We start from the raw sequence: 13,881 nt of genomic DNA on the forward strand, positions 1-13,881 counted from the left end.
ACTCTCGCTGCTCAGGAGCCATGCTGATAGGTGTAAAGAGCGAGGGTCCGAATGCCAGACCTGGCCATGGGACATTGTGAGAAGGTCTGGGACCGTCCGTATCGGCCGTGGAGGGACCAGGGAGAGGAGGTGAAGTTCTGTGAACCAGAACTGCCTCGGCCAAGCTGAAGCTATTAAGACCATCCTGCACGGCTCAGTCTTGATCTTTCTGAGTATTCTGGGTATCAACGGAATGGGGGGAAAAGCGTATATAAACGCGCCTGACCAGGCTATCGAAAGCGCATTCCCCAGCGATCCGTGATGGTGTAGCTTGCTGGCGTAAACCTGGCATTTTTTGTTCTCCGGAGTGGCAAAGCTGTCTATTGAGGGTCTGCCCTACCGGTGAAAAATTTCCTCCAAGATAGTCTGGTTCAGTTCCTATTCGTGCTGACTGTCGACATTCTGTTGAGCATGTCTGCCTTTTCGTTTAGTACTCCTGGAAGATGTTCCTCCTTCGGTGATATCCTGTGAAGGATAGCCCACTCGCAGATCTTCTGGGCTTCCTGTGACAACGGACGAGATCTGGTACCCCCTTCTTAGTTTATATAGTGCATGGCCGTGGTGTTGTCTGTGCGGACGAGAACCGCCGATCCCTGTAGTCGTGGAAGAAAGGCCCGTAGTACCAGATGAATCGCCCTGAGTTCCAAGAGATTGATATGAAGAAGACGGTGCTGTGGCAACCAATGTCTGCTTACATGCAAGTCCTGCAGCACCGCGCTCAAGCCTTCCGGCGAGGCATCTGTAGTCCCTATCTGAGGAGCGGGATTGATTACGAAGGATAGACCTTGGGATATATTCTCTTCCTTCGTCCATAAAAAAGCGGCCTTTTTCATAGCCGGAGTGATCACCACCTTGTCGTCGAAGGATCCGTCCACTTGTCGCCATTGCAGGTCGAGCTGCTCCTGAAGTGAACGCATCCACAACCTGCAGTGAGGTATTAAAGGAATGCAACAGGAAATTGCTCCTAGCAGGGATTAGTAACGGCAAACTGAAAGATGCTTTCTTCTTCGCAACAGTTGAGCCATGGACAACAGTTTCTCTTGCCTTTCGAGGGATGGAGAAGCCTTGTTGAGAGACATGCCAAGGATTGCCCCTATGAATCGTGCTTCCCTGGACGGACAGAGATGACTTCTCCCTGTTGAGAGTCAGGCCCAGATTGCTGAACAGACACAAAAGATGCTACAAAACGAGATGAGGCCTACTGCTATGTTATTTTTTATTTACCGAGACTCCCATTCCGACAACGGGGAATGAAACAAGCTATGGGAATCCATGAAAGTTCCAATACTGGAGTAATTACAAATATCACATACAGTGTTAGGAGACATGGCACAGATGGATGTGTGACGTGTTTTAGCTTTGGTCTGCACCAAGACACACGGCTGCATGGCAGCCTTGCATGTACTTTGTGAGGGGTCTCTTACGGTGGCATCATTTGTGCTGTTGACCTTAGGGACCCTTTTTAGTACCTCAGGCCCTAGGTACTAGGGTTACCACTTACTAGGGACACAGAGAATGCTAAGCATTTTGCCAGTTGGGGAAACAATTGTACAGTTTCAGAGAAAGAACACTGGTACAGGGGACCTGGTTAGCAGGAACCCAGTATACTTCAGTCAAAGTTGCATCAATTACCAGGCAAAAAGTGTGTGTGTGTGTAAGTGTGTGTGAGTGTACACACACACGGGAGACTGCAAAAAACTCCCAGTTTCCTACACCACTGATATAGAAAATGATGGAAAAGCAGATTTCACGCTAATACCTAGCAAACAAAAGTTCGACACTAAGCAGACGATAAAACCACTGTGCAATGCAGGAGAGAGTAATCTTAGAAACTGTTTCATTGATCATACTCCTAGCAAAATAAAAAAGGTACCAAGGGAAATGCACAACATGCTAGGAATAGAGAACCCTTTGCTGCCCTGAACAGACAGAACAGGGTTCTTCTTTATGTGAGAACACATTTCACAAGAAAAGCACACCCTTTCATTTTCAAAAGGGGGAAAATAACGGGTTGGGAAGAAAAGATGCTCTATTCATCTTTAAAGTCATGTTTGATTTCTTTACATTAGGGGAAACTTCACGGGTAAATCTGGGTAGTAAACCAAATGCTAAGGAAAGATCAGCAATTACCATAACACAGCATAAGGAACGGGATACTGACAAATGGTACTACCACAAAAATATGTCATAGTCAATGAGATAAGATAACTAATCTGGCATTAAACTTGATAAGTGATGCATTTGTTTACTTAAAGATACAGAGAACAAAGTTTCTCTTAAAAACGTTGACCTTCCCATTTCTCTTTTAAAGAACTTTTAAATCCCACAAAGAGAGGAAATGTTCACTGTTTATAACTGCTCATGAAGAATTGTGCTTGTTTTTTAAGTAACAGTAGTCAATTTCAGCTTGACAACAAACTTTTTTGGGGTTAAGTTTAGTAGTATAAATAATAAATGCTCAAGACATGGAATGTAACTAATATACTTACTTTGGCAAGTAGAATCCTTTGAACTGGTTCAGAATCATCAAAAACAACAAAGCCAAAGTTTGGCAGTTTTCCTCCAACTCCCTTAGTATTGATACGGAGCTCCATCACATTTCCATAAGCTGCAATAACAAAGCATGAGGACCAGAGATTAGTTTTTCCTGAAAGCAATAGCTTCATATTAGATAAGAAAACACCAAAATAACTTTAAACTGAACAATAACCGTATTAACCTACTGGGTTTTCCATGTACACTTTTACAGAGTATTAGGTCACCTTGACTATCACAAATTTACAAAAGTAGCACTCACGTGAACTTCAACTTCTTTAATTACAGACAAGTAACATGGAGACAAATTTTATTTAGTGCACACAAAATGAATTACTGACCTCCAAAACTTTTTGATGATTATAGTAATTGAATTTAAAAATCGATTTTTTTTTTCCCATTTTGCCTGTCTGACTCCTCAAGGTCGGAGACCTTAAGCCAACAATGCCTTATGAGGCGATTCATTTTCTTCAGAATCTCCTCTTCCCCCAAACACACGCAGATTGAGGTATGTGGACAGATTTATGGCGAATTCCTCTGAAATTCATGAATGATAAGGTTCCCTTTATTTTGCACATATGAGCATTTCTTTGGGGATGTGGAATAACATTAAAATATAAAACACGTCAAGCAATAAAATCAATAACAGGTAATTAACTATTCTTTTCTGCAGGGTGAAACTACTCTTGATTTCCAAGCTATGCATAGACTGCATTGATATATATTTCCTGAGGATGCTGGAATAAAGATCACGCTAGAATGAAGATCACGCTAGAATGAAGATCACGCTGGAATGCAGATCACACTGGAACGAACATCAAGCCATGGCAAATAAATAGAAATAAAAACAGCTATTTGATTTGTGAGCTGTAATGTCAAGTAATGCAATGGTTCAAAAGTGCACATAACCTTTGATAATGCTTTTTATGGTGTAAACTCTTATCTAACTGGAGATTCGTCACCTTGTGACTATTCCCCAGGCGTCCAACTGGATCTGAAAACTTCAAAGCAGTACTCCTGTGCGCCGGTAGGGGACACGGTGTGGCTCCATGGCAACATCATTCCACTCCAGAAGTGCGAAGCAGAGATACATACATGCTTGCCCCCCTCCCCCAAGCACACTGATGACAACTGCTTTCTTAGAACTATATACGGCCCCTCAGAGCCCATCAGCAAATTGGCATGACCAGTGAGGAAATCTCTAAATTGGGACCGCTTTAGAAGGAAAAGACTCCCATTAACAGAATGGGGATTTGGGATTTAAGAGAGGAATCTGCAGTTAAAGTATCAGAAAGAGTGTTACCTAAGGTAAGTAAGCAGTTCTTCTGATTGATACTTCTAACTGCAGATTGCTCACCTTGTGAATAGTTACCATAGCAGCACCTTAACAAGCAGAGGACCTGTGAACTGGTTCATACCAAAAGATCGGCAGGACTGAGCAGCGAAAAGTGCCCTTCTCGACGGACCTGACTGACTAGGCAGTAGTGCGTTAAGAACACATGTACAGATGCCCATATAGCTGCCTGACAAATATCCAGGAGAGGCTCTCCTCATGCAAACAGAGGTAGGAGCTTTAGTCCAAGTGGAATAAGCTTGTAGGCTTTAAAGAGGCTGCTTTATATTATTATGGCAACTCCAACAATGCAACCATATATTTCGCTAGCTACAGGAGACTATGATAGATTCTTGCTATCACGTTTTAGACTGAATATTTTATTTAGATCTCCAAGCTTTCTGGAACGGAATGATTGGTCAAAAACTTTATGTAACTGCCGTTGTGATGGTATCTCGATACAGCAAACTATACATATATTGTTTTCTTTGTAAATGTTATATCATGCTTAGAAGGAAATGTATTATCCCAGTGCTGAGAAAATTGGGCTTAATAATAATAATAATAAAACATTTATAAAGCGCATGGTTGCACAGACTGTGTATCCCCGCGCTGACTACTAACAAAACTAACAGAGGAAGAGGGACGAAAGAGGAAACAGAAAAATGTTATTGGGGGAAAAGATGAGTTTTTAATTTGGCTCTGAATAGAGTTTCTGAGGGTTCCATTCGCAAATGAACAGGGAGGGCATTCCAGTGTTTTACTCCAAGGTAACAGAAGGAACGACCCCCCCATTTTAGCTCTGTGAATGCGGGGAAGTTTGAATTGTGTCATTCCCTAGGATCTAAGGTCTCTGATCGGCCGATGGATAGTAAGAAGGTTTCTTAGATAGATAGGTCCTTTGTTGTGGGCAATCTTATGGGCGTAACAAAGGCTTTTAAATCTAATTCTTTCCCTAACAGGGAGCCAGTGAAGTTTGGACAGAGCCGCTTTGGAAGATGTTCTTCTGGGAAGACCCAGTACCATGCGAGCGGCTGCATTTTGAATGCATTGAAGCTGGTGTAGCTGCTTTTGGTTCAGACCTAATAGGAGAACATTTCCGTAGTCCAAATGGGGTGTTATGAGCGCGTGTACAATCGTTTTTCTGAATAATGAATAATTTTCTAAATAATGAATAATAATGAATAATTTTCTAAATAATGAATAATAATGAATAATTCTGGCTTAAGAATGCAGACCTGCATTTTTAGCGTTACAAATTTTAGATGATGGTTTTAAAATGGCTTCTGTGACAGCTTCTAAAAAAATATTTTTAAATATCGTAAAACCATTATAGTGTAAGTCCGAGAGTCGTATTTGTATATCAGATTAAGATTATGTACTAGCTAGACTGTGTATTGTACTTATATGGTTAACTTTTATGTTTACCGAATAAAGTTTTCTGACTGACAGAGGCTGCTCTTGGCCAATGAGCAGCAGATCTTGAAGAAAAGCACAATCCATTAAGATGGTCTGCCTCTGACTGCCTTGCCCTTCATTTCCCAAGCAAACCCTACAATGAGCCAATTCTCCACCCGATGTTCCTTGGTGTGATGAATGTGAAAACATGGTGCTCTCTTGGATCCAAACAGAGGAGCATCTCTTCATCTTAAAGGAGGAGGCGGAGCAAAGAACGGCAGGACTGTGATAGCTTTCTGACGTGTAAGTGTTAACTTTTTGGGCAGAAGACGGTTGGATCTTGAGCACTAGTTTAAAGGGAAAGAATGTGGTACAGGGCTGTTGGACAGCAAGAGCCTGAAGTTTGCTTACAATCCAAGCTGATATTATAGAAATCAGCAAGACCATTTTGAGGGCCAGGAGATGCAAGAGACAACCGCATGGCTCACAGGGAGTACACATTAACAAAGTAAGAACCACATTTAAATCCCACATGAGCACCCCACAGGGCTTCGGTGGAAATAAATGTTGCAAACTTTACAAAAATCTCATCACTACAGTTGGTTTAAACAGATTATCTGTCAACTGCTAAAAAGCAGACAGGGCTGACAAGGAAAATGCTACTTACCAGTATGCATCTGTTCTTGACATGTAGAGCTGCAGATCATTACACTTTTGCATTAGATCGCCACCTGGTGTTGGGCTGTCTTTTGTAGTCACGAGATAGGTGACTCCTCCCTTGGACGATAGTGCGCATGGGCATGGACTCCATCCTTAGATTGGTTTTTGCCAATGATGGGAAATGATGGAGTTAGTAGAAGTAAAGAAAGGATGTCCATGCGTGTGCATCTAAGTAGGATAAAACTGGAACAGATACAAGTCCCGGGAAGGCGGGAGGGCGTGTAGTGATCTGCAGCTCTACATGCTAAGAACAGATGCATACTGGCAAGTAGCATTTTCGGTTCGAGGCATATGAGCTGCAGATACTACACTTTTGCATCGATTGTGCAGCAGTGTCTAACTAAGCGGTGGTCACCTGTATCTGTTGCAGTAGTTTGAAAGAGAGTTTTAAGGACAGCTTGGCCTACTGCGGCTTGCTGCTTGGCTTGCACATCAACACAGTAGTGTTTAGTGAAGGTGTGTGTTGTAGACCATGTTGCTGCCTTGCATATGTCTTCTAGGGGGATGTTCCCTAAGAAAGCCATGGAGGCTCCTAGTTTGCGTGTGGAATGCACTCTAGGAGGAACTGTTAATGTACGTTTTGCTTTCTGATAGCATATTTGTATATATTTTACAATCCACCTTGTAATTCCACCCTTAGAGATGGGGTTGCCTTTATGTGGTGGAGAGAAAGATACAAACCATTGTTTTGTTTTTCGAAAAGATTTAGTCCTATCTATATAGTAGAGAAGAGCTCTTTTAACATCTAGTGTGTAGAGCTCTTTCTGCTACAGAGTTAGGGTTTTGGAAAAACACAGGTAACTCTACAGATTGGTTTAAATGAAAAGGACTAATGACTTTTGGAAGGAATTTAGGATTAGTTCTTAGAACCACCTTGTTACGATGTGGTTGTAAAAATGGTTCTTGTATTGTGAAAGCTTGTATCTCACTTACTCTTCTAAGAGAGGTAATAGCAATTAGGAAAGCTGTTTTCCATGTGAGGAATTGCAGTTCACATTTGTGTAAAAGTTCAAAAAGGGGGACACACGAGTCTTCTAAGACCAAACGTTTAGGTTCCATAGTGAAGAAGGTGGTAACCTGGGTAGAATGATTCTTTTTAATCCTTCCATAAATGCTTTAATAGCAGGTACTCTAAAAAAAGGCAGATGTTGTCTGTTTTGTAAATATGCTGCAATTGCTGCAAGGTGCAGGCGTACGGATGAATATGCCAAGTTACATATTTGTAAATGTAAAAGGTAGCAAATGATATTCTGGATAGAAGCATCCAGGGGATCAATTTGGTTATTGTTGCAATAAATGGCAAATCTCTTCCATTTAGCAGCATTACAAGCTCTGGTAGTAGGTCTCCTGGCTTCTTTAATGATGTTCATACAGTCTGGTGGTAGGTTAAGATAACCAAACTCAAAGACTTCAGGAGCCAGATCGCCAAGTTCAGCTGATTTGGGTCTGGATGTTTGATGTCTCCATGGTTCTGCGTTAGCAGGGAAGGTATTAGTCGTAACTTTTGGTGTGGAACTAGAGACAGTTCTAGCAGTGTTGTGAACCACGGTTGGCGTGCCCATGTGGGAGCTACCAGGACTAATTTGAGAAACTGTTGTCTGAGCTTGCGTACTACTAATGGTATTGGTGGTAGTGGCAGAAAAGCATACGCAAATCTGCCTGACCAGTTCATCCATATCACATTGCCCTTGGACAGTTGGTGTGGAAACCTGGCGGCGAAGGTTGGGCATTTTGCGTTTGTGTGTGGCGAACAGATCTATGTCTGAGTGACCCCACTTGTGGAAAAATGGTTGAAGAACTTGCGGATGTAGTTCCCATTCGTGAATTTGTTGTGTCTGCCGACTCAGATCTGCTATCTGATTGTGAACTCCTGGAAGGTGCTCTGCTAGCACATATATATTTTGTGGAATGGCCCATCTCCAAATGTTCTGTGCAAGCTGGGACAGTTGTAGAGTGTGTGTGTGTCCCCCTGTTTTTGTATATAGTACATAGCTGTCATGTTGTCCGTCCGGATTAATACAGCTTTGTTTTGTACTTGGAATGTTTTGAGTGCTAATATTGCTAGCAGCTCTAGATGGTTGATATGGAACAATCTTTGTTGAATGTTCCATTGTCCTTGAGTTGTATGATGTAGGAGATGGGCTTCCTATCCTGTGAGAGATGCGTCTGCTGTGAGCACTATTTGTGGAACAGGTTCGAGGAACGGCCGCCCCATTGTCAAGTTTTTGGTGTTCCACCACTGCAGAGAGCGATGTGTGCGGCTGTCTACCAACACCAGGTCTGTTAGTTGCCCTTGAGCCTGGTTCCACTGTTGTGCTAGACACTCCTGTAACGGACGCATCTGTAGTCTTGCAAATGGTACTATGAAGATGCAAGATGCCATCGTGCCTATTAGTCTCATGAACACTCTGGCTTGGAGAGAGTGTTGATGTTGGAAGCTTAAGACTAAGGCCTGAATGCTTTGTATCCTTGCTGGACTGGGATACGCTAGAGCTGTAGACGTGTTTATTGTAGCCCCTAGATACTGATGTGTATGAGAGGGTTGCAGGTGCGACGTGGTGTTTTTTATTGTGAACCCTAAGTCGTGCAATGTTTGAATTGTCTGATGTGTGTGTTGAACACACTGATTGAATGACTTGGCTTTTATGAGCCAATCGTCTAGATAAGGGGAGACATGTATTTGTTGTCTGAGATGTGCTGCTACTACTGCTAGGGACTTTGTGAATACTCTTAGTGCTGTAGTAACTCCGAATGGAAGGACTTTGAATTGATAATGTTGGCCTTACAGTACAAACCTTAGATACTAGCTGTGAGCAGGATGTATAGGAATGTGGAAGTAGGCGTCCTTTAGATCTAGTGTTGTAAGGAAATCGCCCTGTTGCAGCAGTGGAAGCACTTGTTGTAAAGTGATCATATGAAAATGATCTGATTGTATGTAATGATTGAGGGGCCTGAGGTCGAGAATTGGTCTTAGTGTCCAGTCCTTCTTGGGTATTAGAAAATAGAGCAAGTAAACCCCTGTTCCTTGGTGTTGTAAAGGAACTATTTCTATTGCGTCCTTTTGAAGAAGTGACAGGACTTCTTGTTTGAGCAGAGTAAGATGTTCTGCAAACATTGGACACTGGCTGGGTGGTATGTATGGAGGGGTTGCTGTTAGTTCCAGGCAGTATCCATACTGGATAATTTGACTTACCCACTTGTCTGTTGTAATGGAATTCCAGACAGGTAGGAACTGTGTTAATCTGCCCCCCCACAGGAGTGGAATGCTTTTGGAGGAGCAGAGGAAAGTCACTGTTTTGTGGTGGAAGAGGTTCGATTATTGTTGTTACCCCGACCTCTTCCTTTGGTGTTGTTTCCTCTATATCCTCCTCTAAAATAGCCTTTGTTAGAGGATGTTTGTATGTTAGATTTGAAGGATGTTGTATTGTCTGCTCCAGTCTGTTTGGAGCCTCCACTGTAGAAGGAGCGACGAAAGGAACTTTTAGCTTGTGTGGAATGTAAAGCTCCCATAGATTTGGCAGTCTCTGTATCCTTCATCTTTTCAAGTGCTGGGTCTACCTCTGGTCCAAACAATTGATTTTGATTAAATGGTTGATTTAAAATGGTAGATTGCACTTCCTGTTTAAATCCTGAAATGCGTAGCTACGCATGTCTTCTAAGTAGGACACTAGTGTTCACAGCTCTAGACGCAGTGTCTGCCACATCAAGTGCACACTTGATTGAGGCATTGGAAATTAGCTTGCTTTCTTGGATAAGGTTGTTTACCTGCATTTTATATTGGTCAGGTAGATGTTCTAATAGTTTCTCCAACTGATCATAATGAGCCCGGTCATATCTTGAATGGAGGACTTGTGTTAGGTATACGCCATATGTTAGCAGCTTGCGCAGCTATTCTTTTGCCTGAAGCATCTATAACTTTAGATTCTTTGTCAGGGGGGGTGCCTCACCTGACATTTGTGAGTTTGCCCTTTACCTAGCATTCGATACAACTAGTGAATCTAATGGTAGTTGTCCTTTAATGTAGGCTGGATCCGCAGGTGCAAGCCTATATTGTTTCTCAATTCTAGGGTTTAGGATCCTAGTACGTACAGAGTATTTAAATACCTCTGGAGCATGTTTGATGACCCCTTTATTCATAGGAAGAATTTGAACCAACCTTTGCGATTGTTCAGATGTGTCTAATAGAAAATCCTCCTCTGCCTCATCAGAATGCATAGTGACCCCATGGTAAATGGCAGCTTTGTTCAATAGATGCCCAAAACCAGTGTTCTCTTCTAGGGGAGAAGGTTTTGATGGGTATGACTGTGGGTCAGGAATATCTGGTACATCCCGTGGGTTTGGGTACTCCCAGTCTGGATCATCTAAAGGGTATGGGAAAGGCTCATCTGGGTCTATCCCTCCTCCTAGGCTATACCCATCATCGTTTTGAGGCGAGTGTGAAGACAGAGTACGAGAATGTGGAGGAGAAATCTGTTGTGAAATGTTAAGAGGAACAGGGGATGAAGGAGAAGGAAGTATAGGAGAAGAAGGGTGCATAGGAGATGTGGCAGGGTCCTTCTTCTTGGCAGGTACTACAGGTGTGGGTGTTGCATCTGCTTTCCTCTTCTTGTGTGGTATAGTGGATAAACCCTTTGCCCGTAACTTAATTTCTCGCATCGCTGCAGAGGCGCACAATTTGTTACACCAGGCAATATAACTACTAAGTCCTGATGATGATCCCTTTTATAATTTGAGCCCGGGATCGAAACGCCGTCGACTCTATTTAGTAGACATACAGCTAATTAATGTATATTATTCTGTGTATGTACTACTGTGGGAACTTCTGTCAATTTTGATGTAACACAGTACCCAGTTTGCTCACCTCTTTTTGCCTGAAGTAAACCTTTCTTTCTATCCTTATTCTCCTTTAATCCTTTCTCACCTTTAAGTACGGCACAGGATTGTGCTTTGCTGCAGACAAAAATGTTAGTTGTGAAAATGTATTTCAAGTTCTGAAGACTTGTTATACTATATAAATAAATCCCTTGCCCGGCTGGGTTAAGGAAAAGTATATAGCAGCCTATTGTGGTCTATATAACATTGGCATGAAATATTGTTCTAGGTTTAGGACCTTTGTTTTCATAAAGTATAGTGGATACAGCACCTGTTTTTGGGTCAATGTAGATCTTTTGCAGAGGATCTGGTTGGAAAAGTTCTCCTTGTGGAACCTTTGTCGGCGCCAATTGTTTCGGTTCCGGACGAGGTTGCTGCTTATCTCTAGCCTTAAGAGGTGTTACATTGTCCTTTGGCGTAGTATTCGGCACCAAAGGTGTTGTTTTCGGTGTCGTAGGCTGTTTCGAGGGCTTGGGCGCATCGGAATCAGGCGTTGTCTGTTTTGGTACCGAAGACCATGTCTTCGGAGTGGAAGCTGGTCTCGTCTGCTTCGAGGCGTCGGACGCTGGCTTCGCACCTTTGTCTTTCGAAGTCGACAGTCTTGGAGCCGAGACTTCTTTCGGTTTCGGTGCAGAGGGAGCTTGTGGGATTGGCACGTAAGGCTTGCTCGGTAAATCGCTACCGGAAGGCTTAACTGCTTTCTTCGGAGCCGGGCTCGATGGCGGGACTTTCGAAGTGGTTTTCCGGTCACGACTGGGCCCTGGAGGCGGAGTGTTGACCTTTGCCTTTGATCTGGGTGCTGTGTGGTGCAGGGGCAGTAATACTCACACGCTGACCCGATGTCATCTGAGTCGCCTGCCTCTGATACGATTTGGAGGTCATCGGAATCTTCTTCGGGAACGAGCGGAACCTCGAAGACGTCCACCGGTTCCGGAGCTGATCTCTGCATGTCGCGTCGACGGGATCTCCGATCACGGATGGTTTTCTTGAATCGAAAGGACGCACAGGATGTACAGCTGGATTCGTCGTGTTCTGGCGATAAGCACAGGTTGCGGACCTCGTGGTTGTCACTGTGTGGAAACTTTGCTTCACACTCTGGCATTTCTTAAATGGCGTTCTTTCCATGAGGTGTAGGCCTCACGGCGTGGATAGGCCCAACGGCCCACGTCGACGACCAGAATCGAGCTGATGGAGTCGAAACGATGTTAGTTGAGGTCGAAGGTAGTTAAGTAAAGTTTTAATGATTTTTTGCGCTTCAAAGTACTTGAAAAGTAGATTTCGAGGCGGAGCGGAAAAAGTTCATCCGAACCCAGTGGCAATAAAAAACAATCTAAGGATGGAGTCGATGCCCATGCGCACTATCGTCCAAGGGAGGAGTCACCTATCTTGTGACTGCAAAAGACATCCCAACACCAGGTGGGGATCTAATGCAAAAGTGTAGTATCTGCAGCTCATATGCCTCGAACATACCATTTAATATTGCCCAAAGGAAGTTCTTGCTCGGCCAGAGACAAAAACAACAAAACTTCAGGCAACTTAGTTTGTAGTGAGTCGATCTGTCAGGTACTGCATCAAGCCATAAATCTATCCCAATAACTGTAGTACACCGATTTTGAAGAGAGCCTCCTTGCTGCCAATGTGACAACGTCAAGAGGAATGTCAAAGGAGGTGAACTACTGCCACTCAATCTTCACGCATAGAGATAAAGATTGTGCATGCCTCGGTAACGCAATCTGCCCAGCTGCAGCAACAGAAAAGCCTGAAGACGCAGCAGCTTAATCGGAGAGCAAATGCTCATGCCCAGTAGTTCCAGGTACCACACTCTCCTTACCCAATCTAGTGTCACTAGGATGACTTGGGTCTAGTCTGATATTTTACAGGACTCTGGGGAGGAGAGTCAGCAGGGAGAAGGCATACAGGATTCCTGAGCACCACTCTAGGCACAACACATCTCAGGGAGAGAGCCTCCTTGGGAACTACAATGCACAAAAGTTTAACATTGTGCGTTCTAGGTGGTGGCATAAAGCTCGAGCCAGGGTTCCCTCCATTTAAGGAAAACTCCCTACGCCATCTCTGGGTACAACAGTCATTCGTGCTCCACTAGAAATCAGCTGCCTTCGAGTTAGTCTGCCCAACATTTATTGATCCCACCAAGTGGATCACCACCAGTTAAACTCCTTAGCAGTCCAACCACTTACAAAGGCGTAGAGCCTCCTGGCACAGGACACAAGACCCCACTCGCCATGATTGCAGTACTGCCACATGACGGAGGTGTAGGCTGTGAGCAACGGCACCAGGCTTCCTCAGATTACGGGCAGAAAGGCCTTTTACCATCAAGAGAGTTGCCCTCAAAACCAACTACCTGATGTGAAGCCAAGCTTGCACCAGAGATCAAAGGCCTCTGATCTCTACCTCTTCCAGGTGGCCTACCAAACCCAGACGTGATGCATCGGTCACCAGTGTCAAATATGAGAGGGGTAAGGAAAGAGGTCTGCCTCTGACCCAATCACAATACACCAACCATCACTGCAGCTCTTCAGTTTCCTTAGAAATGTAGATGCAATCTGACACACCGCCCAAACCCCGATGTTGTGCCAACTGGGACTTCAAATCTCATTCCTGAGGCAACATTTGCTACCAGCAAGGTGCAGGAGCGCAACAAACCTGGCAGCCTCTAGGTCATCCGCACTGAAATCCAGGCCAGAGGCAGAAAAATCTGGATCATAGCTTGAATGTTCTGTACTCTCCACTCCAGTAGAAAGGCACTAATCTGTACTGTATCCAGAACAGCTCGGTTAAAAAGGAGCTTTTACAAAGGAGCTAGGGGACACTCCGACACATTGATAATAAACCCAAGCGATGTTAGGTTTTCTGTCGTCTAGAGGTGGTTGACAACTGACTGGTGCAAGCGGACCTTCAACCGGCAGTCGTTGAGGCAATCTCGTTGGACCTCCAAAAGGTGTGCTGCGACCAACACCATCAAT

At 43.8% G+C, this 13,881-nt stretch overlaps 1 protein-coding gene across 4 annotated transcripts in view; it reads right to left on the minus strand.

The window, feature by feature from the left end:
* Positions 1-13,881, minus strand: part of G3BP2 (G3BP stress granule assembly factor 2) — a 297,094-nt gene that overhangs the window by 37,316 nt on the left and 245,897 nt on the right. For all 4 annotated transcript variants that reach the window (XM_078676048.1, XM_078676046.1, XM_078676047.1 and 1 more), the window contains one exon: positions 2,529-2,647. In XM_078676048.1, coding sequence (XP_078532174.1) covers positions 2,529-2,647 — 119 coding nt within the window. The remainder of the gene's footprint in view (positions 1-2,528; positions 2,648-13,881) is intronic.

This window comes from Lissotriton helveticus, chromosome 2_1, assembly GCF_964261635.1.
Source record: "Lissotriton helveticus chromosome 2_1, aLisHel1.1, whole genome shotgun sequence".
Taxonomy (NCBI): domain Eukaryota; kingdom Metazoa; phylum Chordata; class Amphibia; order Caudata; family Salamandridae; genus Lissotriton; species Lissotriton helveticus.